Source organism: Canis lupus, chromosome 6 (assembly GCF_048164855.1).
Source record: "Canis lupus baileyi chromosome 6, mCanLup2.hap1, whole genome shotgun sequence".
In the NCBI taxonomy this organism is placed as follows: Eukaryota; Metazoa; Chordata; class Mammalia; order Carnivora; family Canidae; genus Canis; species Canis lupus.
Window position 1 is genome coordinate 17467504 of NC_132843.1, and position 27155 is coordinate 17494658.

A 27155-nucleotide genomic window follows, 5' to 3' on the forward strand; every position below is an offset into this window, starting at 1 on the left:
CTAGATCTATACCAGTTCAAAAAATAAGTCTCATTGGAGCCCAATTTCTTATCTATTTACTGAATCGATTATATTTCACATATATTATGTAATATTGCTCTATTAAGGGGAGGTAGTTAAATCACATTCAAATGTTTACACTAAAACATTTCACTATCTTTTGGAAACTACTTTTTCAGTGTCAGTTAAAGGGAAACTGTTATCACAAGATTGCTTTATCAAGAATCAGGAAGTACAATGAGATCAGCATTAGATCTTGAAAAATATTGTTATGAGTAGGAGACTATATATATTAGGTACCCGATTGGAAAACATACTTGCCAGAATTGTCTTCCTGGATTAATTTGCTCTATTGAGCTTCTTCATCATTTGATGTGATGTCAGCTACTAATGGAACAATTACTTTACCACTAAGTACTCGCATTACTCTAGCATTTTTAATGAGCTTACTAGCTTTTGCTATAATGCTAGGAAATGCTGTGGTTATTCTAGCTTTTGTGGTGGACAAAAAGCTTAGACATCGAAGTAACTACTTTTTCCTTAATTTGGCCATTGCTGACTTCTTCGTTGGTAAGTTTCATGTCTTTATTTCAGATAATCTTTTCCAATTATAACTTCTTTCTAAAACCTTTAAATTAGCTTTTTTTCTTTTTAAAGATTTTATTTATTTATTCATGAGAGACACAGTCAGAGAGAGAGGCAGAGACACAGGCAAAGGGAGAAGCAAGCTCCATGTAGGGAGCCTGATGTGGCACTTGATCCCAGGTCTCCAGGACCAAACCCTGGGCTGAAGGTGGCACTAAACCACTGAGCCACCCGGGCTGCCCTAAATTAGCTTTAAAAAAAAATAAGCTTCTGTTATTTCAAGGGACTGTTTAGAATTGGGGATGTTAAAATAAAAAAGTTTAAGGATTAAAATTCTGAGGAAACTATATGCCACTTTAGGGGAATAGTATGTATGTGTAAATCAGGTTTGTAGGAGAATTTTCCTTGACAAAATTTATTTTCTTTTTATAGAATAAAAATAAGTCCAGAATAGTTCTAAAATTGCTTTAGTCTAAGATTTATTTGTTTCTGGAGCTATTTTCCTTGTATATTTAGGTTTATAAGTATATGTAGAAATGTCAGCTGATAGTATTGCTTTATAGGAGCTTCTAGTATAATTTAACTTGTCGTGTCTATAGCTACATAAATGCTTTCATTTATTTTACAGTGAAAAAAACCCCTCATAAAATGCTTACTTCGTTGCCTGGAACATAGGGTTACTCAACAAATGTTAGTCCTCTTTTGATTTCTCTACAGATAGATGACAACTCAAAGCAAGATCACAAATGATAGTAGATTACCTACCATGTGTAAGGACTGTTAAGTACTCAAGTATGATTAGAAAATGACATATACAGAAGACTAAGTTAATTTCTTTCTTTGGTAAGGTTTCAATGTAGGAGAGTGGATAAGAGAAGCTCACAAGTGACTGCAACAGTATAGAGTATGATACGAGAACCACAGGGACCCACCAAGTGCTATGGGCACTCAGAGGAGGGAGAAAGCACATCTGGTTAGTGGGTAGAAGCATCTGAAATGAACTTCAGAGGATGGGTAGAATTTCCATAGGCAGAGATGGAGAGGAGTATTCTAAGAATCAGCAAAGACATGCTGGTAGAAAATCATCGTGTCCATCTTCCTAAGTGTGAGCTCCAGACAGGCTGTGTGGGATCAATAGGGGATGAAGCTGGAGTAGTTGGAATCTATATAATGAAGGCCCTTGAATACTAGTGTGTCTGGACTGGAGGTTTTTCAACAGAAAATGTGAAGATCTGGATTTTTAAAGCAGAAGAGTGATCGGATGGATTGAGGCTTTACCTTGGAGGCATTAGCAGAGATGTGGCAGGTGGCAGAAGCCAGAGCAGGTGGCGGCTTGGCTTCGGAAACATTCCTGCAGCAATCTAGGCACAAGTCATATGATGAGGTTCTGAGCGACTGCGGGGAGTGTAGAAAGGAAGTTGGGGAGGCAGAGCTGCAAGGGTGGGGTTGGGCAGGAGATAAAGATTAAGTTCTAGGAACAAGAAAAGTATGGCATGATTTATAGGAATAGGGGGCATTAGGGAGGGCAGCTAATGCTTCTGATATTGTACTGATAAACGTCCTGGAGAAAACTTCTAGCTTTGAGAGATGGATGTGGAGTCACAGCATAGAAGGATCACAGATGAAGATGGTGAACCACATAGAAGTATTGAAAAAAAGCAAAAATCTCCCCTTTCCTCTCCTCAATTCTGCCCCTTCAGGTAACCCACATTAACAACTTGAGGTAGATCCTTCCATATCATTTTCTATAATCACAGACACATGTATAACTATATGATTATATTTAATGTGAAGAGAATATTCGCTATAAATATACTTCTCCCTCTTTGCCTTCTTCACAGAATTGTACAGCTTTTAGATAATACCTAACACTTCAAGTTGATTATGTATTTTGACTAACTCAAATGGAGTGGCAGTAGGGAGGGATCGGGTAAAACTATACCCAACCACAAGAGCCTGAGGCCTGAAGCTTTTGAACAAAGATGGTACTAGATAAGCACAGAGGGTTTCCTGGTATGGCCCAATGGAAGCATCAGGGCAGCCCCACCAGCATGTGCTTGCACACCAAGGGAAATATCCCTGCTGGTGTAGTTATTCAACACTCCTGAGGGTCTCCCTCCATTGGCAGGTGGATGGGAAAAGGAATGGCTTTGCAGCTGATGACAGCAGACACAAGCCAGAATCTTTGTTAATCTGCCAGTCTCCTCCTTGATCTTTCCCTTTCCCCCTACCAGCTTCATCCAGAAGCCCACTTATTTAATAGTATTTGCCATGATGGTATAAGAAATTAGGACAGCCTCTGAGAACTTTCTGTAACAAGATTGGAGTTTGAGAGTTTGGTGTTGGGGCTGTTCTTTGTCCTTAGTCATGCTTAGCAGTGGGCTTTTTGGCTCTGAGCCTATAGGCTCATGATGGTGGTGCTGGGCCAGGGGAGAACTCAGGAGAACTTTCCTGTAGTTGTAAGGCAGAAATTCTTAGTTCTTTTGGTCAAGAGACCTTGATCTCCAGAACCACGTGGTGACAGCCTGGAGTATTGCATGTGCTAGGTATTGTGGGCTTTGGCCGAATGCCCTCTTCTCACAGGTTTCAGAACTGGCCTCTAATCGAAAATCTAAATTTGGGGCACTTGAGTAACTTTCCAGGCTGAATGTAATGTTTAGCAAAGACTTATTGAGAAGAAATTCCAGTACCAGCTACATTGATATAAATATATCTCATCTGCACACTCTTCCAGAAAAAAAAAATACTATCTCTATAAGCAGATATCTATAAAATTGGTATCACATGACTATGTTTCCATCTATGGGTTCCTTCTTCACATCTACACGTGTGTGGGCACCTAGGGCCTACATGACCATGTGACAGATGGCCAGGCAGGATCTGCAAGGACAGAGATGGTTGGGGCCAACAGAATCTGAACCGTATTTTAAGAGGTCAGAGTTTATCTTTAGTCCCTTCATGCCTCAGTTCAGGACTCTTCTCTGTTGGTTAGCTTGGGCTGCTACAACCAAATGCCTGTCTGAGTGATTTAACAGCAATCGACTTTCTCATGTTCTGGAGGCTGAGAAGTCCCAGAACAAAGTGCCAGCAGATTTGGTTCCTGGTGAGGGCTCTCTTCCTGATTTGCAGGCAGCTGCCTTCTCGATATGTTCTCATGTGGCCTTACCTTTGAGTGTGCATGGAGAGAGCGAGCAAGTAAGCTCTCTGGTGTTTCTTCTTATAAGGATACAAATGCTGTTGGATTAGGGCTCCATCCTTAAGACTCCTTTAACTTTACCTCCTTGTAGGCCCTATCTCCAAATGCAGCCACCCTGAGGGGTAGGGCTTCAACATGTGAATTTTGGGGGGACACAAACATTCAGTCCATAATACTCTCTATGCACTAACCATTGTCCACACATTCCCCTATTGACCCAAAGAATTCACTGGGGTTTTTAGCTCCCCACAACTTTTGATTGTCATTTTCTCATGGAAATTGTAGCTTCTTACCTGGTTTTGGAAAGAAGGGACAATGCCAGATAGTGGCAATTTTCAAGCAATTTGGGCTTCCCCATGCTCATTATCCAATGCTGGCTTATTTTGAAGTAGGCACTCTCTGAGGTACTGGGGGTATAACAGTGAAAATAGGGACAAAAACTCCCTGTCCTCATGGTGCTTCTATTTCTACTGGGCTGCTGCTGGTGGTGAGACATATAATAAATATAAATAAGTGAATAGGGATCCCTGGGTGGCGCAGCAGTTTGGCGCCTGCCTTTGGCCCAGGGCGCGATCCTGGGGACCCAGGATTGAATCCCACGTCGGGCTCTCGGTGCATGGAGCCTGCTTCTCTCTCTGCCTGTGTCTCTGCCTCTCTCTCTCTCCCTCTGTTACTATCATAAATAAATAAATTAAAAAAAAATAAGTGAATAAAATTATATAGCATTTTAGAGGGTGGTCATTGTTAGTGAGAAAAACAGCAGGGAAGAGGGAGAGAAAGGGTGCTGGAGATGGAGTTTGCCATTTAAATGCCAGGGGTGGGGCTCACTGGTTAGGACACATCAGAGTGAATAAGAAGGAGCTCTAAAGGAAGAGCATTTCTTGCTGGGGCAAGTGCAAGGATCTGAGGGGTGAGTGTGCAGTGTATCTGAGGCAGGAGGATCTGGAGTGGAGGGAGTGAGGGGCAGAGGGAGTAGCAGGAGGTTAGACGGAAAGGCGGGGAGCAGGCTGGGGTGAGCAAATGGCCTGAGGTTTCACAGGGCTTTTCTTCTCATCCTTCTTTTTTCTGCTCTGTTCTCCTTCTTCCTTCACTTCCTTGTTTTTATTTCTTCACTGCCTTCTCTTAATATAGTTTGTTTTCCCTCACTTCCCACCCCCTAACCCACTTAAACTGTCATGCTAAAGGTACATTGCTGTTTTCAAGAAACTGACTCTTAGTTTTGCTTATCAAGTCAATCTGACTCAGAAGCATGATTCCAGAGTGGCAGTTATAGACACACTTCGGAGTGGGCATATCCTAGAAATAGCAATGATTCAGTTTTTGAAACTGCTTTGGAATTAGCCACAAACATTGCCATCACTCAACAAGACGGAGGATCTAAGCATGACATTTGTGCCAAAATATTATGTAGAACATGAGGTGACAGCAGGGTTTTATTAAAGCCAGAGGATTGGCTATTTGAAACTGCTGTCTCAAGCAGCTCCTGAAGTTTTGAACACACCCAAACACACCCTTCCTCTTTCATCTAATTCAGAAAATGTGTGGACAAGATTACTGAACTCACACCCTCCCTTTAACATTGAAAGAGACAGTGTGTCTGTAATGCAAATGATTATTGGCCATTGTACTTTTTGTCATTCTGTGGAGGAAATAAGCATGTGTGTGTGGAAAATACTCATCTTGGGAATATTGGAAGCCACAACTCTGGACCAAAATAGGATACATATCTCTGTTTTGAAGATACTTTGATTTATCTCAGGTGATTTATCTTAGGTACTTTGATTTATCTCATTTACCTATTTTATACCATAGGTGTGTGTATGCATGCATGCACACACCCCTTTGAGATGGAAGGCCCCATAAATAAGATTGGTTATCATTAAAAATATAATCAAGGCATGAAACAAGCAGGCAAATTGAACTACATATAAGAACTGACCACAAAACTCTTCCATCTCGATGATGCTTTGTCTCTCATCTTTGTATGTGAACTTAGGTATAGAAAACTAAATTCTGCATTCCCTTTCACTGGTGCTGAAACCACACCATTATATCCTCATGTCATCTGGTTTTGGGAGAATGCAGGGTTTCCTTCATCCTTCTCCTTTCTTTTGCCTTTACTATTGTTCATCATCGGTTAATTTGATTTTCAAATGAAAATAGGACATCTTGTCAAGTGCCTGATAAAATATGAAGTTTCTCACTGAGCTTCCTTCCTCTTGATAGATTATATTCTTAGTGAGTGGTGTCACTTGTCTGAAATGTCATCACAATGAAAAATTCCAACAAAGCTAAAGGAAAGGGAGCCCAGTTTAGTCATTTTTCATAATTAAGCAATTTTTGTGCAGAGCTGAACCACTTACATATTTGTTCACTCAGTGAAGTGCAGTGGTTAAAGTTGGGAGTTCTGAAATCACACTGCTTGGCTTCAAAGCCAATCTTCTGTTTACTAGTGGAGTGGACCTTGGGCAATTATGTCTTCATCTTGAGCTATAAGTTCTTTATCAGCGACATCACCATGGTTTCTACCTCAGACAGTTTCTATGAACATTAAATGAGATGATATATGCAGCAGACATAGCATGATGTCTGGCATATGGTAACTGCACAATACATATCAACTACTACTAACTTATTTAAGTTAAATGTATCAGCCATTGGTCAGCTCTCAGTGTTGTGAAAAACGCAAAGATCAATTTACAACTGAGGTCCCATCTCTCAGGAGAAATACATGAAAAGATGACAGAGATCCAAAATAGAATGTATTTGTACATGAGAGAGGGAGCGAAGAGCAAAGTGTCAGCACAGTGCAGGTGACAGAGGGGTAACTTCTGGCAAGGAAGTTCTGAGAAAGATGACAAGTCATTTTTGTGAACTGAATGAAGAATGAGATGGAAGTAAATAGACTTTTCAGTAGAAGAGAGGAAGATATTCTAGGAAGAAAGAGTGCTGTTGCCAAAGGACATGTGAAACTGTGGGCTGTGTTTGGGGGAAGGCTGGCCCATTCTGTCTGGGTTGGATCATGAACATAAAGATGACTTGTGCTGTATATGGCTGGAGATGCAGATTGAGACCTGAGCTTAATTTGGAAAGTAATAAAGAAACGTATGATATTTATAACAGCCATTGCAAAAATAGTATTTAAGAAAGAAAATAGTATATAAGGAATGTGTAGATAATCAGTCTTGAGTTTGTTAATGAAACACCATGAATTTCTAAATTATAATCAAGACAGTTTTAGTCAGTTCAGGTATGTCATTGTGTTGTATGCCTATGCCTCTTTGTATTCATTGATACATGCTTTTTTTTTTTGCCTTATTTTTCCTTGTACAGGTATGATCTCCATTCCTTTGTACATCCCTCACACTCTGTTTGATTGGGACTTTGGAAATAAACTCTGTGCATTTTGGCTCATTGCCGACTATCTTTTGTGTACAACATCGGTGTATAACATTGTTCTCATCAGCTATGATCGATACCAGTCAGTCTCGAATGCTGTAAGTGAAAACATTAATTTACCTTCTTTAGAAGATTATGTACTTACACATTTAGGGTCCAAAAGGAAAAACTTTTTGCGTGTAATTTTTTTGTTTAGTTGGCAAACCTTTGAGGATCCTGATTATCCTTCTGTTATTTGGCACTAAGTTTTCATTGGCCCTTAGAGAACAATTTCTGTGTATGATTTGGCTAAGTTATTCACTCCTCTATATACCACTCAAGTGGAAAGACATAAAAAAAAGAATCCAAGGCAAGTTTTCAGAAGTGGTAGACTGAGTCCACAGTAGATTGGATATACATGAGAGTCACAGTAGGCTTATCAGTTCCATTCCTTACACAAACTAAGACATGAAGATTTTCTTCAGGTGGAACCTGGTGGGCAAGCAGAAAGATGCCCAGACTTTTTTTTTTTTTTAAGATTTTATTTGCTCATTCATGAGAGACACACAGAGAGAGGTAGAGACACAGGCAGAGGGATAAGCAGGGTCCCTGTGAGGAGCACCATGTGGGACTTGATCCCGGGACCCTGGGATCACAACCTGAGCCAAAGGCAGATGCGCAACCACTGAGTTACCCAGGCATTCCGATGCCCAGACTTTTGAATGTCGTGAGAAAATAGCCAAAGGAAAAAAGAATATACAGAGAAGCTATAGGTCAGATAGTGGGACCAGCCTGGAAGATCAAGTCCCAAAGCCTGTGTAGGATCCATGCCAAGAAAGTCTGAAATGACGTAAGATTTGGAATAGCAAATGCTAAATTTATTAGCAATAGAACAAGGGGAAATACAAGGCAGATGCAAGTAAAGACAGAGGGTGACAGGAGTATAGCAATACAGAGCAGTAATCTGAAGTCTTTGAGACCTAGATAGGAAACCTCCTTCACTCCCCTCAAATCTTTAGGGGATACTACTGTGTGATTTTGCTAAGTGCTGGGATAAGTCTCCACTTTTGAGGAGCACAACAGGCTAATGTGGAGAAAGATCTAAAAACAGATGGGTTCGGTAGAGTAGACTAAGTGCCATGTTGGAAGTATTGGGAGGACAGTGACAGCTCTGACTTGGGAGGGCTGCACAGCTTGGAGCAGACAAGGGTATATTGCGTAAGGCAAGGATCAACTGCAGTAACAAAGATGAGGCTCAAACAAGATTGAAATTTCTTTTTCTCTCACAGAACATTCCAGGAAAGCCTCTGCTCAGAAAATCATCTAGGAACCTAAGCTAACAGGGTGGCTCTGCACCCTCTAGGGCAGGGGTCAGCAAACTTTTGTTATAAAGGAAACTACGGTCTCTGTTGCAACTGCTCAAATCTACCATTATGGCACAAAAAGAGCCATACATAATATGTTAAAAAAAAATAAAAGGGAATGATTCATTCATTGTGTTCCAATGAAAATTGATCTAAACAGGTGGTGGGCCACATTTGTTTCATAGACACTAGTTCACTGATCCCTGCTCTAGGTCATTATTCTGCTCTTGACCATTATTCTCCATGGTCAAAGTCAGGTTGCTGTCATTCCAGGTTCTAGAAAGGATGAGCAAAGGGCAGAAGTCCAGGGTAAGGGATTTTCTTTTAACCAAGTGGTGCAGAATCATACAATCATTTCCACTCACATTTTATTGGTGACATTTAGTCATATGGTCTCACATCTCATTGCAAGAAAAGCTGGGAAATGTGGTCTCTAGCTGAGCTGCCATATTGTCAGGAAGAAGAGGAGAATGAATGTGTCGGTCCAGACACTTGGCATCAGGTACTTCATGGCCCACTGCAATTTGTAGCACACAAACTCTGGAGAGAGTACAGATTAGCTTGGATGAGCAATTCAGATGCCTCTAAGCTCATGGTTTTCTAATTGCAGGTTGTGATCCACATGGTTTTCCATTGCAGGCTGTTGAGTTATGAAGTCAGTTCATGGATTGTGGCAGCTTTTTTTTTTTTTTTTTAAAGAAAAAATAGAGAAAAAAACCCATAGTAAAACAGAACTAAAAAATAGAGTATAAAATATCAGAGTGTCTTTTACATAATAAATGTAGGTATTATTTTATGAGTACTTCTGTCTGTGCACTTAGTTATGATACAAAATGTATTTCTTTTTTTTTTAATTTTTATTTATTTATGATAGTCACAGAGAGAGAGAGAGAGAGAGAGAGAGAGAGAGGGGCAGAGACATAGGCAGAGGGAGAAGAAGGCTCCATGCACCGGGAGCCCGATGTGGGATTCGATCCCGGGTCTCCAGGATCGCGCCCTGGGCCAAAGGCCCGCGCCAAACCGCTGTGCCACCCAGGGATCCCTATTTCTTAAAAAATAAAATAATATAATGTATTTCTTAGTTTGAGTCCATCAGAATGTTCAAAAGTGCTTTAATTCATAATATTTCCGATTTATACTTAAACATTTCCCTTTTTTTCTGAGTTAATATTTCTTTTTAGTCTTCACTGGATGTTCCTAGTTAATGTTCACTAGGACATCCCTTTGCTGGATGTTCAAGCTCTTGAGTCTATCTTGGGTTTGTGCAAAGGCAAGGGACACTTTGTATAGTTAGGACAAGTGTTAGAAGTCACAGAGACATGAAGACTGAGGTATAGAGAGAAAATGAGTGGGTTTGTTTCCTAGTCTTGCCTTAAGGAATTCCCGTGGCCATGTAGGTTCTAATTTGATGAGGCCTGGGTCAGCCAGATCTAAGATCTTTAGTACATAGCACAGAGTCAAATGTGTAACAAGAGCTCCACATACCAGTGTGTGGATGTTTGCAAGGGATACACAGGTAGCTCTTGTATCTCTGTTGGCTAATAGTTCAAATATAGCCATGTGAGCCAGGAAGCCCTCAAAGACCACTGGAGCTCATAGGAAGTAGTTATGGGGAAGCTGAGTTCTTGTTGTAGTTCAAAGTGGAGGAGACAATATGGGAAGGCAGGTTGTGGGCTAGGCCTGAGAAGTGGAAATCTGACAATAATTCAGAAAAGGAAGGCCCAGTGCAGATGGCAGTGCATGACTACAGTGCTCAGACACATTTTCTGGAGGGGCAGATTTCTGTGTGGCTGAAACAAGAGTGGATGCAGGAAAGTAGAACAGTGTAGTTGGAAGGAGTGGGGATTAAAATGCGTATAGAATTAAGATGGTAAGTGGAGAGTATTTATTTATTTACTTATTTTTTACCTGAAGATGAAGAAGGAAGCTTAACAGTAAAATCAAGACCATGAAAATATTGTTGCTGGGGGCTGGCTAGTTTCCTAGGACTGCTGTAATCAAGTATTGTACACTGGATGGCTTAAGACCATAGACATTTATTATCCGGAATACATTTAATGTTTGGAGACCTGAAGTCCAAAATCAAAGTGTAGGCAGGGCAATGCTCTCTCTGCTGCTGGTTCCATGCCTTTCTCTTAGCTTCTAATATTACCAGCCATCTTGGCATTCCTTGGCGGTCCTTGGCTCGTATGTGTCACTCCAGTCTCTGCTTCCATTGATACAGTGTTCTCCCTGTGTGTCTGTGCCTTTCTTATAAGGACACTAGTCATATTCGATTAGGGCTCACCCTAATTAAATATGACCTCATCTTAACTTGATTATATCTGCAAAGAGGTCATACACACAGGTACCAGGTCTTAGGACTCCAATGTATCTCTTTGGAGGACACATTTCAACCTGCAACAGGTGCTTAGAATGGCTCTGCAATCTCATCTCATTATTAACACCAGCAAGTTCTGGGGGCTGCTCTGCCTTATAAAAGAAACTTGATTGACCGAATGTTTGGATATCTTATTGGGGTGGGTAGGGAAGCAGGATAAGAGGCAATATCCTGAACAATGAACATATTCTGTCATGGGTGAGGACTGGGCCATTGATTGATATCAGGAAGGCCACTCCAACTGGCTTGGGCCTGGATTCAAGCAATACTTGAGCTATCTATCAAAAATGCTACCCAGAGATGAAGAGATGGGCATTGTCCTTTCAATTCCCTTGGATGTCCATTATCCCATTTGACCTTATGCATAATAGAAAAGAGATCACTTTCCAGCATATTGCATCACATCATTACAAAGGCTGAACAGAGCAATTAAAAAACTAAATGCAGTTTTATGACCATCTGGGTATTGTTACCATCTTCATAATCATTAGATTTAGTGCAAGAGATATATTAATTAGTGGCATGAGAAGCAGAAGGTAAAAAAGTGTATTGTATATGGGAACTTGTGGTCAGCACCATATGCATTTTAGCTTAGCCTCAGAAATATCAGTAATTTGAAAAAAAAAAAACCACTTCCCTGCAGTTTTTAAAAATAACTTTTCTTTCTTCTTCTTCTTCTTCTTCTTCTTCTTCTTCTTCTTCTTCTTCTTCTTCTTCTTCTTCTTCTTCTTCTTCTTCTTCTTCTTCTTCTTCTTCTCCTTCTTCTTCTTCCTTTTTTTTTTTTTTAAGTCTGCTTCTTCTTACCTCCAGCCAATTGGTGAGCCCTTCCCAGCCTGCACAATCCATCAAAGAAAGACAGTGCTGGGCATTGTTGTACCTTTTTAATAGAAATGAGAAAACACACCATAGCATGAAATTTAGAGACTTGTAGAGAAAATAATACATAAGCAACAGTGGAAAGAGAGGCATGTTTCAGTTTCATGGGGGAAATCATTTCCTTTCCCTTGAGTGAGGAAATCAGAGAAATATAGAACATATGAGCTGGAAGGAACTTACTGATCTAAAAAAAAGCTTAGGAAGGTTGTTCCAGGTCCCCTTAAAAAAATTCTTGGTTAATGTGTTTATGTGACCTTTCAGATTTCTTATAGAAAATATTTTTAAAGATTTCAGGATCTATCAAAGATCATGGGCCCTGAGAACTGAGAGCAATCCTTACTCATAGAACCTCATTTTCCCTTATAGTAGTTAGTCTTTATGACCAAGCAGACCTAGAGCATTCTTCATCCTTTAAAAAAGACTGTGGTCCTTGCCACAGCCATGTCTCTCCTAGTGGCTGGCCACCACAGCTTTGGCACCATTTTTGTCAAGTGGAAATGTTTATAGAAAGAAATGATTTGGTAATGCTCAGTAACATTCTATTATGTCTCCATAGCAGCTTTAGACTTTGTGTGTGTGTGTGTGTGTGGGTGTTCATCTCCTTGGGAGTGATGTAAGAATTCTCTTTTTGATACCACCTTGAAGTCTCTGGATAAACTACAGAGTAGATTCTTCCTAAATATCAGAATCAAAAAAGCCAGTGGCATTCAAACTTGTTTGACTGTGACCACAGAGGGAAACCATTTGATAGGGGGTTCAGTGCATGTGTTTCTCTCTCTCTATGTATATCTACATTCCCAAAGCAAAAGTTTCATCAAACAATACAAACTCATCTAATTGTGAAGCATTCTGACATTGACTGCTCTACTTCATTAAAAGAAAAATTCTGATCATGATCCAGCTGGCAGATTGAGAAACATTGTGAAAAGGGGCACCCAGTTTCAGTTGTTCCACCATTCAGATTAGTATCTGTAGAGTAGGAAACATTGCATTCTTATTTTAGATATTGATCTTAACATTTTCTAGAGGGCCAGAGGTTTAATAGATTCCTTCTGGTAGGTCGCTAAGAAAGTCTGCACCTTGGACCAAGCTCTACTGAACCCTCTGTCCTGGCCCATATCATGTTATCCAGGGCTAGGTAACTTCCCTACCTCTTGCATAGCACTGAAACTTCTGAGGGCCTATGATATGCCTTATGCAACCAACATATGTTCATTATATTGAAACAATTTATTTGGTCTCTTTTAGGTTTCTTACAGAGCTCAACACACTGGGATCTTGAAGATTGTGTCTCTGATGGTGGCAGTCTGGGTGCTAGCCTTCTTAGTGCATGGGCCAATCATTCTAGTTTCAGAGTCTTGGAAGAATTCCAGTTTCGGAGTCGTGGAGGAGAAGGATTGTGAACCTGGATTCTTTACCAGGTGGTACGTCCTTGCCATCTCGTCATTCTTTGAATTCCTTGTCCCAGTCTTCTCGGTGGCCTATTTCAACATGTACATATACTGGAGCCTGTGGAAGCGTGGCAATCTCAGTCGGTGGCAAAGCCAGCCCACACTCACTTCTGTCTCTTCCAGTAACTGTGGATCCTTACTTAGGGGTGGACTGTTTTCAAGAACATCTCTTTCTGAACAGAAGGAAACAGCACCATCTGTTCCTTTGAAAAGACATGAAAGAAAGAGCAATCTTTTGCTTTCTTTAAGAGCCCAGATGAATAGCAGTATAATTACTTCCAAAATGGCTTCCCTCACCCATTCTGATTCCCTGTGTCTTCACCAAAGGGAACATATTGAACTGCTTAGAGCCAGGAAATTAGCCAAGTCACTGGCCATTCTCCTAGGTGTTTTTGCCGTTTGCTGGGCTCCCTATTCTTTGTTCACCATCATTCGCTCAATTTACCCACTAGAACAGCGTCCTCAAATAGTTGGGTATGAAATCACGTTTTGGCTTCAATGGCTCAATTCCTTTGTCAATCCTTTTTTGTATCCATTGTGTCACAAGCATTTCCAGAAGGCTTTCTTGAAAATATTTCATATGAAAAAGCCATCCATACCATCACAGAATCGGTCAGTGTCCTCTTAAAGATAATTTTATCATTGACAAAAATTTTAGTCTTAATCTCACCTACATGAATTTGATCTGGCTTTCATTTTCATTTCTTCCCTTTCTATGCTACCAGGAAAGTCCATAAAATTGTAACACTTGAAAGTTTTTTAAAAAATTGGAGCCTGGAAGTCAAGGGAAAATTATTCCGGTGAATAATAATAGTACAATTAGAAATAGATGACAATGTTTTTGTAAACTCCTAGCCACAAATGCACTGTACTTTTCTGACTCATTGCCTCTTCCTTAGCTTTAAGATCTTTTTTTTTTTAAGATTTTTTATTTATTTATTCATGAGACACACACACACACACACAGAGGCAGAGACAGAGACAGAGACAGAGACAGAGGGAGAAGCAGGCTTCATGCAGGGAGCCTGATGTGGGACTTGATCCTGAAACTCCAGGATCACGCCCTGGGCCAAAAGCAGACAATAAACTGCTGAGCCACCCAGGGATTCCCCAGCTTTTAGATCTCGATACAGCATTCATTGTGAAAGTTAAGAGTTCTTGTTTTCTTTCAACAATCAGTGTTTGCTATAGTCTCCAGTGAATTTCACTTTTTATTTTATAATGATGAAAACTTGTCAAGTTTTTAAATAATTTTTTCCTAAAGTATACAATAGGAAAAGGGGCTCTATTGCTTTCTCGCTGAAGGTGGACAACTCTATTATGATCAGTGGGCAGACGTGTTGGGGCTTGAGTTGTCAGAAGCAGGGAGTGAGGCTGTGCCCAGACGGAAAAGTGGAAGGTATGTGTACTTCTGGACTCTATTCCTGATCCCAGAAAAGAAGGAAATGTGGGGTGGGAAGGGCAGGTAATTGCAGCTCTCAAAGGTCCTCAGTGCAGTTATTTGGGAGGCTCAGTGATTACTGGTTGAGAGAGTAAGGGGCAGACAAGATTACCATCTGGTTGAAAGGACAGCTTTCCTTTTTTTTCCTTCCTGCCCTCTTCTTCCAACTTCCATGTTGGCTAAAACCTCTGTGAGAAAATATGGAAGAAAAAGAAAGGCTAAGAGATAACAAAAAAGATCATGTGATTAAACCTGAGGTACCTGGTATAACATTCACAGAACTACTGGATGTCAGTAATTATTAATAAAATATACCTTCTGTATTTATTTGATGTCTTTAGTATATGTGCAGAGCTCAAGTGGTTCCTTTATATGCAGTTTGTGTTGATTATATTCTGCCGATGAGTCACATTTTCTTAGTCTGGTGACATTTCATTCTTTTTGTCATTATTAATTTTTCTTCTTCTTCCCCTCCTCCACTTGCTTCCCCTCCTTCTTGTGTTCTTGCCTGCTTTGTCATAACATTGCATTTGGATTTCATGGTTAATTTCATCTCTCACATAAGGTTTTATTAGTGTTTCTTTTGTAAGTTCTCAGAATTCCTATATGGTTTAGTCATTTTCATATTTTTTGGACCTTTGAAACCTTGGTTAATTTCAAACACTAAAATGTGAAAATCCTGTAAGTACATTAATGATTAGATATGCCCATAATTTTTATATATACTTATGCCTTGCATGAAGTCTAAAATAGGAGATACACATTGAACATTTAATAGTAATCTTGAAAATTTGAGAAATAAACCCTTGTAAATATGCAGGTTTTTATAAAGTTGTCACTTGTCAGCTATTGTTTTTGACATTTAAAAATTAGGAGTTGTGGATTTCATTCATTTCATACGAATGCTGGAGGCTTGAATGTTCATTGAATGGTGAGGCCCTATGAAAATGTTTTCTGGTTGAACCCTAGCAGAAACATGCCTAAATATTCATATGTATTTTCTAAAATATAGAAAATATAATATATATTGTATTTCATTAAAAAATGTCATCACTATAAAACACAATACTGTTGCCTTAGTTATCACTATAAAAGAAAACGCAGCAAATTGTCTATGAAAAATTACTTAAAAAAAACATTGTTAGGAAGTCCCATTCTATTTTAAAATTGTTGAGAGGCGAGCGATATATGTCTTGGAAGTGATGAAGTATGATACATTTATGATGAATGAACAGAATAAGGCTAATCCTTTGTGAAATGAGAATTTGACTAAATAAATACTTTTTTATGACATTCATGTATTCATTCAACAAACATTTTTTAGGGGTCTATTATGTGTTAGCTACTTATTGTAAAGATGCCTGTGAACCTTGCTGATTTAGATTCCTTGGGGTAGAAATTTTACTTTGGGGTTCTCTTACTGTGATAGCACCCTATAGGTACTCAGTGAATATTTATTGAAGGCATGCATTAGGCATTTTTGTAAAAATGAAATATAAATCCTAGATTTAAAATCCAAACCTTTAAAATTTGCCCTGGAGGAACTTTAAAATATGTTTTTCATTATAAGAAAAGTAATAGGGATCCCTGGGTGGCGCAGCGGTTTAGCGCCTGCCTTTGGCCCAGGGCGCGATCCTGGAGACCAAGGATCGAATCCCACGTCGGGCTCCCGGTGCATGGAGCCTGCTTCTCCCTCTGCCTGTGTCTCTGCCTCTCTCTCTCTCACTGTGTGCCTATCATAAATAAAAATAAAGAAAAAAAAGAAAAGTAATATGTATTAATCATAAAAAGAAAAAACAATAATAAAATAATTCCTATACCCAAGAAACAATCATAATTATTAGTTTGGTGTAGGTATTTCTAGGGGAATTATATATATAATTCCATTTTGTAGAAACACGTGTTTATAAATCTAAACTTCATACAATCTCCTCGGTTAAATTTTGCCCTAAAATGGAGGCTCTTATTCTAGTATGGTAATCACTGTCTCTCTCCCACAAATGGATCTGGCTTATAAATACTTATTAAATTTTAAATAAAAAAATACTTCATTTCAAATTGATTTAAAATACTTCAATACTTAATTTAAGTATTTTTATTTTTATTAAATTTTATGTATTTTTAAATACATATTTAAAAAATTTAAAATACTTACTAGCTCATTTTAAATTTAGGCCAACACCACTGGTATCATTGTCAGAACATTCCTTAGACTGTTGGTTCCTAAGTATTGGCTTCAGTTGGCCTGTTTAGAAATAGATTCAAGAAGAGTGAAGACAGAGTTAGGGATATACATGCCACGTATGACACACTTCAGGCCTAGTCTTTTTAGAATCATGAGGGCTTTGATGTGAATAACAGAATAATCATAACTGTTTTATAGAAGTGCTTTTTGTGGCTGTTTGGTAACTACTCTCTTGTAGCAAGGATCTTGGCATTTAAAGAGATTGTTTTTCACATTATAATTTCAGAAAAAGAAATTCTAGCATACAAAATGAACTTTTTGTTTTAATGATTATTACCAGTCAGGGTTGAGTCAAGAAAACAGAAGCCATGTTCATTATTTCAAACAGAAGGAATTTTATTTATTTTTTTTTTAAAGATTTACTTATTTACTCATGAGAGACACACACACACACACACAGAAGCAGAGACATAGGCAGAGGGAGAAGCAGGCTTTTTGCAGGAGCCTGATGTGGGACTCAATTCTGGATCCCAGGATCACAACCTGAGCCGAAGGCAGCCACCCAACCACTGAGCCACCCAGGTGTCCCTAAACAGAAGGAATTTAATACACAGAATTGGGCAAATACAGGTTATTGGAAAGCTAAACGAGGAGGAAGTAGATGTCCACAAAGCCAAGACATAATAACTTAAACGAGCAAGAAGTATATGCCAACAGAGCCCGGACATAATAGCTTAAAAGAGCAACTACCATCTTTGAGAAGTTGGAAAGAAATGAAAGAGAATCAAAGAGAATCTGAGATCCCAGAGGACCAATGCTTGGAGCTCTGACTGGTGCCTCATGCCCAATAGTTAAGGCTTGGACAGCCCAAGGGGTGGGGCCAGCTGGTGCTCAGAGTTCATGGGGGTAGGGCTGGATACTTACTTTCATTTGTCATCTCCAGTTACCTGTGGTTCCCTTCGGCATGGGAATTGCAACTTCTGCTCTATAGGTAAAATGGAAGAGTGATTTGTGAAGTAAGTTTAGTGAGTCCCCAAAAAGGACAAACATGGCCTTTTCTATTTGAAATCTTACATTTTGGGGCTCTTTCACTTGGATTCCTTAGGTTACAAGTGACAGAAACACAATGCGAACCATCTGGGCCAGTGTCAGCATCTTGGTTCCCAAAGAGCAGAAAGACAATGATGGTAGAGAGTTCAGTGACTCTGTGACAATTTCATTTTGTATGGTGGCTTCTCTACAAGGCTGGGATAATGAAAGCTCATGTTTTTGATCAGCTAGAGAAAGGGCCTCTCCTAGTAATGATGAGAAAAAAAATATTGGAAAATATTAATTGGGTGCCATGGTTATCTTGTGTTAATAACTTGGGACCAGTCCCTGCAGCAAGGAGTAGATACTAGTATTGTCCTCCTGGGTTGGTTCCTTCTTCAGACTAATGTCTGTGGCAGGGAGATAGGGTAAGCCCATTCAAACTATGTGATCTGGAGAGGGAGAAACAGTTTCCTTAAATAAAAAGAGGTATGGGTACCAAAAGAAGAGGGTAGAGATAATAAAAGTTTACTCCAAGGGCTATTAAAAAATTGGGGGTGTCGTGAAGGTCTGATTGTCTTCCCTTTACATGTGTAAGCCTGCCCAAATGGAGACAATTTTCTATCCCATCCTGTATCCTCACCCTTTGCAATGTGACTTTGCAGTTCTTATTAAGAGGGACTTGCTGTGGCCAATAAACTACTGCTAATAGGCAGCGGAAGCGACCATGTCAGTGTCAAGCCTAGGTCTCAAGTGGCCTGTGCATATCTGTTCTATCTCTTAGAACTTTGCTCAGCTGCCAGGACACACACCCAGGCTAGACTACTAAAGGATGAGAGATCACGTGGAATAGAATCAAGCTGTAGTAGCTGAGCTTATCTTAGAGCAGCTGGTCCCTGGCTACTCAGCAGCTGATCGGAGATGCATGAGCAAATGCAGACTAACCCAGACCGGCTGAAAGAAGCCTAGTGTGACCAGACCAGAAGAACCACTCAGCTAATTCAGAGACTCTTGAGCAATGGCAAAACACTGCATTTTAGGAGTGACCTGTGTTCAGCAATGGCTAACCGACATGTCAAGCAATTTCCCTTCTGTGTTGATTTCAAGAGAGATGTAGATATTTCCATAACTCATTCTTTTGTGGGAACGGAGATAAGAAGTGTAAACATTATTATGTAATAGGACATTTTTTTTTAGACCACACCTACTTCCCCACAGGAACATAGTCATTGCAAAATGATTTCATTTGCAAGTATAATTGATTTTGCAACATCATAAACTATACCACAAAACAATTTTAGGGTAACTGCACCCATGAAAGTAAAGTTGCTCTGTGGGGATAGAAGAGAAAGGGCATCACAAGTTCCCACAAGCTGTTCTTAGCTCCTTCAATTTCTTTAAGTTTCTATCTTAAATCAGGTACTGCAACCTAAGGACTGGTTATGGGGTTTGATTAAATAGTCTCTCTTTTTTGGATGCTTTTCTCCTCGCTCATGCCTGTAGGCATATATTTCTGGGCATAAACTTCCAGTAGGAAAGAAGAGGAGGAAGGAGAAGACTTTAAACAGAACCAGCCAGTCTGGTTAGTGATGAGTTACTCTATGAAAGATGAGTGGAAGCTGAATTTATCTCTTTCAGATTTCCGTTCTGCCTTTCCCCACTGTCTTACCACAGACTACAAGGATTTGGCCAGAAAAGGAAACACCCTGCAGAAAAAGTTGAGGTAACAGTTAGCCAGAGCCTAAGGGAGTTAACCAGACAGGGCAGGTTAGTTTACCTGCTGAGGTGTTACAGAGCCTGACCCACCCAGCGGAAGAAAGTACCCATCTCCAGCGGACTGTTGTTGTCCTGGCCCATTTAACAGTGGAGGAAAAAAAAAAAATCCAGAAGTACTTGTGAAATTCACAGTCCAGAGTCAAGGGCTCACTAAAAGACCCAGACCTAATCACAGGACTAACAAACACTTCCCTTCCCCACACACCTCACTATCACATTATAAAGGTCGCAGTTGCTTTTATTCAGTATATCCTGTCTGGCCATCAGGAAAAATATTACCTCCAAGGTATAACAAAAGGCGAAAACCACAATTTGAGTAGATGGAGCAAACATCAGAACAAGACCTGGCAGGGATATTGGAATTATCAGACTGGGAACTTAAAATAAGTATGATGAATATGCTAAGGGCTCTAATGGATAAAGTAGACAGCCTGCAAGAACAGATGGGTGATGCTAGCAGAGCAATGTATATTGTAAGAAAAGTTTAGGCAACTGTTGAAATATTTTTCTGACATTTGGAAAATCTAAAACTTTTTATGCTTTGGCTTCAATAGAAAGGCCTTTATCAGGTCCTTCTTAGAACCTGGAAGACAAAATGATTTTAAAATGATTACTCCTTCCTGTACTCTCACCCCAATCTAGTGCCTCTGAGTCATGGTCAAGGCGGCAGTTAAGCAACTGGTTGGATGTTTTGTCTTTCCCAGCTTCCTATTTCTGGAATACAACTGTTCTTCTGAGTTCAACCCTTATTTTTGGGTTTTGTTCCTCTGGCTTCACATGCCTCACACTGAGCTAAAGTTCATAATTATTACTGAGCTATGAGTAGCTCTCAAGGCGCTGCAGTCCCCCTGGTAGGGAGCTGGACACCGTGGTCTTCTCCTCAGTAGTCTTTGTTCTCTGGCTTTCATGAGGACCCAGAAGAGGATGACCTGGAGTTCTGAAGGCCACACACTCTTCTACACCATTCTCTGGACTGAGGAAAATGTCTGCTGCTTTGAGATATTAGCTCCAATGGGGTTCATACCACGTAATGGGGTCTGGGGGGCAGGTTAGGTGGAGTCCATCCTTGCCTTTAAGGGTTACACGTCAGCTGGCTTGGAATCAACAGGGACAGCTGTGACTACAGGGACATGCATACAAATATGCATGGCCATGAAGTGACACAGCATGATGAATTGTTTCTTTTATAGCAATGTTTGTAGGGATGCAAGAGGGGGCAGTGCCCCTACAGCTGCACGGCTGCAGAACTAGCCTGCTCGGCTCTATCTCTGCAAGCAACCCAGTCCCTCCATGGCAGGGCCATGTAGCTCTTCTCCTTGACCAGCATAGACAAGGCTTCGACTGGAAAAGGCTAGAATAGGATTTGCATGGATAATGATCACACGGAAACTTATGAACGTGCCAGACAGGATTAATTACCCGATTGCTTAAAACACCCATGTAGAACAGATATTCTGATTCCATGGACAAGGAAACTGAAGAATATAGAGAGTAGATGACTTGCCCCAGCGGTACAATCAGGAGGTAATGAAGCCAAACTTGAATTCAAGGAGTCTGTACCAGAGCCCAGACGCGTGAGGCCCAGGCCACATGGTCGGTCTCTCACCACTTATCAGATCGCTGCTCACTCCTCCCCAACAGGGATGTTAGTGAGGCAGACCTTTTACAAGGAAGTGAACATCAGTGAACTCAACAAAACCCCAATCAAAGCATATAAAAACAAAACCTATCCAAATCAACAAAATCCGAATCTCATGGTCTATCCTGACCTTCACAACAGCAGTGTCTGTTTTCTCCACAAGATGGCAGTAATTACACATCGTTTTGCTCCCGTGTACTTCTGTTTGCCCAGCCACTGAATAAATACATGGGTAATATTGTTTTGTGTTACAATTTAAAGAAATCTGATAACAGCTATCTCATTTGTCAATATTTTAAATTGAGTTAAACTCATAAAATCAGGAAGGCTATATAAACTGTAAAAACAAAACAATGACCTCTTTTCTTCTGGAGAGAAGGTATGACTACCCCAAGGTATACATAAGAGCACCACTGTGCCCGTACATACACCACACACACACACACACACACACACACACACACACACACACACATCCATCTTGTTTCACACATCCTCCCACATCCACCCATACACATAAACACACACACACACACACACACACACACACCCATAGCAACCAACATGGATGTCTGTATACCCATACACATCTACTCCTCCCACAGCCACACAGATACACACACACATTCCAAGCACAGGAATCTTTTCTCAAGCAATCTTTTAAAAATCCCTTAAGACTAAGAGGAAAGTATAAAAATTTTTCTGTGTCCATTTCATCAGTTTCATTTGCTAATATTTTCTTTGTAAAAACATTATGTATGATTGTCTTAAAAAAATCATTGCATTACAGGTCCTCCAAACCCTATTAAAGATCTTTTTTCCCAAAAAGAGCTTCTGCAAAAAGAAACCATCAAGAAAGTGAAAAGACAACCCATGGAATGGGAAAAATACTCACAAACTATTCCTCTTATAAGGGGTCAATTCCCAAAACACATAAGGCACTCACATAACTCAGTAGCAAAACCCTCCAAATAACCCAATTAAAAAATGGACAAAGGATCTGCATGGACATTTTTCCAAAGAAAATGCGTGAAAGGCCAAACAAGTACATGAGAAGATGTTCCACGTCACCAGTCATTAGGGAAAAGCAAACTAAAACCACAGTGAGATATTATGTCATACCTGTCAGAATAGCCATCATCAGGGGATCCCTGGGTGGCTCAGCAGTTTAGCGCCTGCCTTTGGCCCAGGGCAGGGTCCTGGAGTCCCGGGATCGAGTCCCGGGATCGAGTCCCGTGTCGGGTTCCCGGCGTGGAGCCTGTTTCCCCCTCCTCCTGTGTCTCTGCCTCTCTCTCTCTTTCTCTCTCTCTCTCTCCCCCTCTATGTCTATCATAAATAAATAAATAAATCTTAAGAAAAAAAGAATAGCCATCATCAAAAAGACAAGAGATAACAAATGCTCCTGTGATGTGGAGAAAAGGGAGCCCTTGTGCACTGTTGGTGAGATTGAAAATTGGCGCAGCCACAGTGGAAAACAGTATGAAGGATTCTCAAAAATTTAAAAATAGAACTAACATACAATTCAGCAATTCCACTTCTAGGAGTATATCTAAAAGTAATAGAGGATAACTGTATTCCCATGTTCATAGCAGCAGTATTTATAATCGTCAAGACAAGAAAACAACCCAAGTGTCCTTTGATGGATGAATGGATAAAGAAGATGTGGTGTATACACTGCAATGAAATATTACTCAGCCATAAAAAAACAAGGAAGTCCTGCCATTTGTGACAATATGGACCTTGAAGGCATTAGGGTAACTGAAATAAGCCAAATGAGAAAGACAAACACTGTATTATCTCATTTCTATGTGGAATCTAAAACCAAAACCAAAACCAAAAAGAACCCCAAAAGCAAAAAACAAAAAACCAACAAACTCACAGATACAGAGACCAGATTGGTGGTTACCAGAGGTGGAAGAGGTGGTGGGGTTTGGAGGAAAGTGGCCAAAACGTACAAGCTTTCCACTATAAGATTTATAAGTGCAATGATATAGTGCACAACATATAGTCAACACAGCTGCATGATATATAGGAAAGTTATTAAGAGAGTAGATCCTAAGAGTTCTTAACAAAGGAGAACATTTTTTCCTTTATTATTTTCTTTATATTTGTATCTATATGAAAAGACAGATGTTAACTGAGACTATTGTGGCAATATTTTCACAATAGGTATAAATCAAGCCATCATGCTGGACACTGCAAGCCTATCCAGTGACATATGTTAATTATTTCCAAATAAAATTGGGAAAAATCTTTCTTCTCCAAAATTCACTGAAAAACAGTAATTCTCTTCTTATCTTGTACATACACTAGCCTATGCCCGTCTTTCTGAAACTATTATTTGCATTTCTTTTCATGTATTCTTTACATTTCTTGGTGATCCCCCAAGGTAGCTATTTCTCGTTGTAAGACTGTATGCCAAAATATCCAAAACTCTAACAGAGGTAGCTGTGACCTCATAATCCTCTAACTTCAAAGATCTTCGTAAAAACAATTTTCAACTTGGTTTTCTCCTTTTGAGAAAGCACCACCTACTGGCCGAATTTGGTATTGCAGCTCAGGTCTAGTTAAATGTCCAGCCCCCACAGTTTATACATCATCAGGAGGTAAAAAGAGAAATTGTTTTAATACAAAATAGTTTTTAATTTTGCATTACACCATGTTCCATGAGCCTAAGCCAAGATAAAAATTTTTATCTTGGCCTCAATTTTCCATACCATTTAATCGGGGCATCCCTCAGTGACTATAGGTTTTTTAGATTTACACAAAATTTTGACTAAAGAGAGTTCCAGATACCGTTGATGCAGATTGTACTTTCACTCCATCTCTATCAATCAATATCCATTTAACTTATTAAACTCCTGTGAGGTTTTGTTTTGCAATTTGGGAAAGAGAAAGAAAATTATTTTGGGGAAGAAAAGCTGGCAAGTGAGAAAGGAGGGGATAATAATGTATATTCATCTTCCTGGCTAATGTTTTGAACTTCTCTGGAGAGAGGAATGAGGACTGGAAGTTGACAGAATTATTTTACTTGAGGACTTCCTTCCAGGCAAAGGGTGATCCAGAAGCTGATAAAAAATCTCAAGACAGACTTTGTGATTCTCGGGGCATCACAGAACTGCCTTGGTGACCAGATGTCAAAATGTTACACGGAGCTAGGAAGGAAGATAATCTCCTTAATGCAGAACCCAGCACTCTCCTGAGAACTGGTCTCCACATCATTTGGAGTTCAGGATGACCACTGGATTCTCCTGACCAGCACTGGAAGTACGGACCTTCCCCAGGCAGGAGGCTTCGCGAGTGGTGGGCAAGGACAAAAGAGAGACAGAGGTGGGGGTAAAAAACCTTGGTTGCCTCATGCTGACTGCAGCTGACAGCCTGGCTCGTGGGCATGTACAAGGGCATCTGTCAGATACGACAGGACAGGTACAAAAAGGCCAATGTCTGGGAATCAGAAAAGTGTGGGCTTAATGTACCATAATTTCTTTAAAAATTAAATGCTTCTTGGGATGCCTGGGTGGCTCAGTGGTTGAGGTCTGCCTTTGGCTAAGGTCATGATCCTGGGGTCCTGGTTTAGTCCCCCATCAGGGTCCCCTCCAGGAGCCTGCTTCTCCCTCTGCCTGTGTCTCTGCCTCTTTCTCTGTGGCTCTCATGAATAAATAAATAAAATCTTTGAAAAAAAATTAAATGCTTCTTTTTCTCTGTATATATTATGATAAAATTAGTATTTATATATATTTAGGTTTAAGATAGTCACAGGCTAATGAGGTCTGGGATATTCCGGCAACATCCACCAGCTGGTTGTGCTAGCACAAGCAGCAGCTTCACTAGTAGTTAGGAGGGTAGTAACTCCCTTTGTTACCCATGGTGCAAAGCCAGCAGGCGTACTTTGGAAAATCGCTGCCCCTGGGGGAAAGGGGTAGGGCTGGGAACCCCTGCAAGCTTCTCTGTTGCCACCGCATCCAAGATTGGGTGGGAAGGAGGAGGAGGGCAAGCCGGCCAGAGGGGCTGGGGGGAAGTGTGTTCAAACTCGCACTTGCAGCTTCACTGTTTCCTTCTAGAAGCTTCTTGGACATTGATCGGGGTTAACTGGGGACTTGGCTCATTCCATCGGAAAGGTGCATATTAGTTTTTTCTTTTTAAAGATTTTATTCATTTACTCATGAGAGACACACAGAGAGAGGCAGAGACACAGGCAGGGGGAGAAGCAGGCTCCGCGCCAGGAGTCTGATGCGGGACTCGATCCCGGGTCTCCAGGATCGCGCCCGGGGCTGCAGGCGGCGCTAAGCCGCTGGGCCCCCCGGGCTGCCCGCACATTGGTTTTCATAATGGCCTGTGGCAGGTGTAAAAGCCATAGAGGACCAGAGACAAGGAAATGAAAGGGGGTGAAACCACAGAGCCCGGGCTGTGGCGGGGGTGGGGGCGGGGCGGGGGGCTGTGCGCCTGCGGAGCTGCCCGGGCAGCGGCCTCGCCGCCCCTCGCCTGGTCTGGCGGGGGCCGACACCGGCTCCTAGCAATTTAAAACAATTTAAAACAGTTTAAAACAGTTTAAAACGCGGTGGTGTTCGGCAGGCCGGGCGTCCTCTGGTTGCTGGGCTCCGCGTCCGAGGCCGCAGCGCCCCCTGCCGGCCGCCGGCCGCCGCGCAGCAGGTGCCGCCTCCCCGCCCCGGGGCCGCCGCGCGCCGACCTTGCCCCGACCTTGCCCGCAGCGACTTCGCTCTCGCGCTGGCGCCTGCGAACCGCCTACCTGCAGCCCTGACTGCCGGCCACGCTCCCCTTTGACCGCCCTGAATAAATCTTCCCCGCGTCCCTGACAGCTGCTGATTTGGCTTCTTTTCTTCTTATTTTATTTTACTTTATTTTTTTTTTTAATTGAAAGTAAACCTTCAAAGCGGCCCAGCCACCCGAGAAGCTCCGCGGAGCGCTGCAGCTGGGTTAGGGAACCTCAAACAGAAGTGCAGCATTTTATGGCGTCCTCCTCCTGCCCTGGGGGACGGGGGGGTCGCGGGGGCTCTGTGGGCTGCCAGGGCCACGCTGCTTTCAACTCAGCTTTTGCATTAGAAGAAGGGACTTTGGACGTGGGCAAAGTGGTTGTGGGGAGGTTTTGAAGGTGTATCCTGAGAGAGGTGGAGAGAGAGAGAGACAGAGACAGAGATGGAGAGAGAGAGAGAGAGGCAGAGACGGAGGGAGGGAGGGGCAGGGAGGAAGAGATGTTTGCAGAGGGAAGTGCGAATTTGCAGGCAGATCGCAAATAGACTGAACTTCTATTTGCAAGAGAAATCAGGGATGTGTTTGTGTAGTCTGGTTAGACTGTGGGGAGGGGGTCTCTGCTGAAGGAAATTAATTTTAAAAAGCGGGTTCCAATTTAACAGTTGGTTTGTGGCACCGGGTGGCAGCAATGGATTGGAGGGCACAGAACTGGGGTCCCTGGATTTTATTCTAGGATCTTCTTAGGTACTTTGTCATTAAAAAAAAAATTATTTGTTTATTCAGAGAGACACTGAGAGAGAGGCAGAGACACAGGCAGACGAAGAAACAGGCTCCGTGTGGGAGCTGGATATGGGGCTTGACCCCAGGACCTGGGGATCTTGATCTGAACCCAAGGCAGATGCTCAACCACTGAGCCACTCAGGCGCCCTGGAGCATTGTCATTTTCAACTGGTCACTTTGAGTTTCTATATCTGCCCGATTGTTTATTATAGAAATTTAGAAATACGTGGAAAGTTGAGAAAATAATGTAACAAATACTTTTGTACCTGCTACTTCTGTTGGACAGTAGTTAACTTTCTTTCCATATTTGTTTTATCTTTATCTCTGAGATTATACCCCTGTCCCAGCACACGCATATTTGTTGA

At 41.1% G+C, this 27155-nt stretch overlaps 1 protein-coding gene across 1 annotated transcript; it reads left to right on the forward strand.

The window, feature by feature from the left end:
* The first annotated feature begins 285 nt into the window (after positions 1-285).
* HRH4 (histamine receptor H4) lies at positions 286-15927 on the forward strand. The gene is made up of 3 exons (XM_072828467.1): positions 286-570; positions 7115-7278; positions 13028-15927. Exons 1-3 carry the CDS (start codon positions 378-380, stop codon positions 13856-13858), a joined length of 1188 nt encoding a protein of 395 aa, XP_072684568.1. The 5' UTR covers positions 286-377; the 3' UTR covers positions 13859-15927.
* Positions 15928-27155: the final 11228 nt, after the last annotated feature.

Excerpts from the sequence above, each read along its gene's own strand:
- HRH4 (XM_072828467.1), top strand. The coding sequence starts at position 378 with ATGTCAGCTACTAATGGAACAATTACTTTACCACTAAGTACTCGCATT. Across the intron at positions 571-7,114 it reads CATTGCTGACTTCTTCGTTG|GTATGATCTCCATTCCTTTG; the intron begins GTAAGTTTCATG and ends TTCCTTGTACAG. Across the intron at positions 7,279-13,027 it reads ACCAGTCAGTCTCGAATGCT|GTTTCTTACAGAGCTCAACA; the intron begins GTAAGTGAAAAC and ends GGTCTCTTTTAG.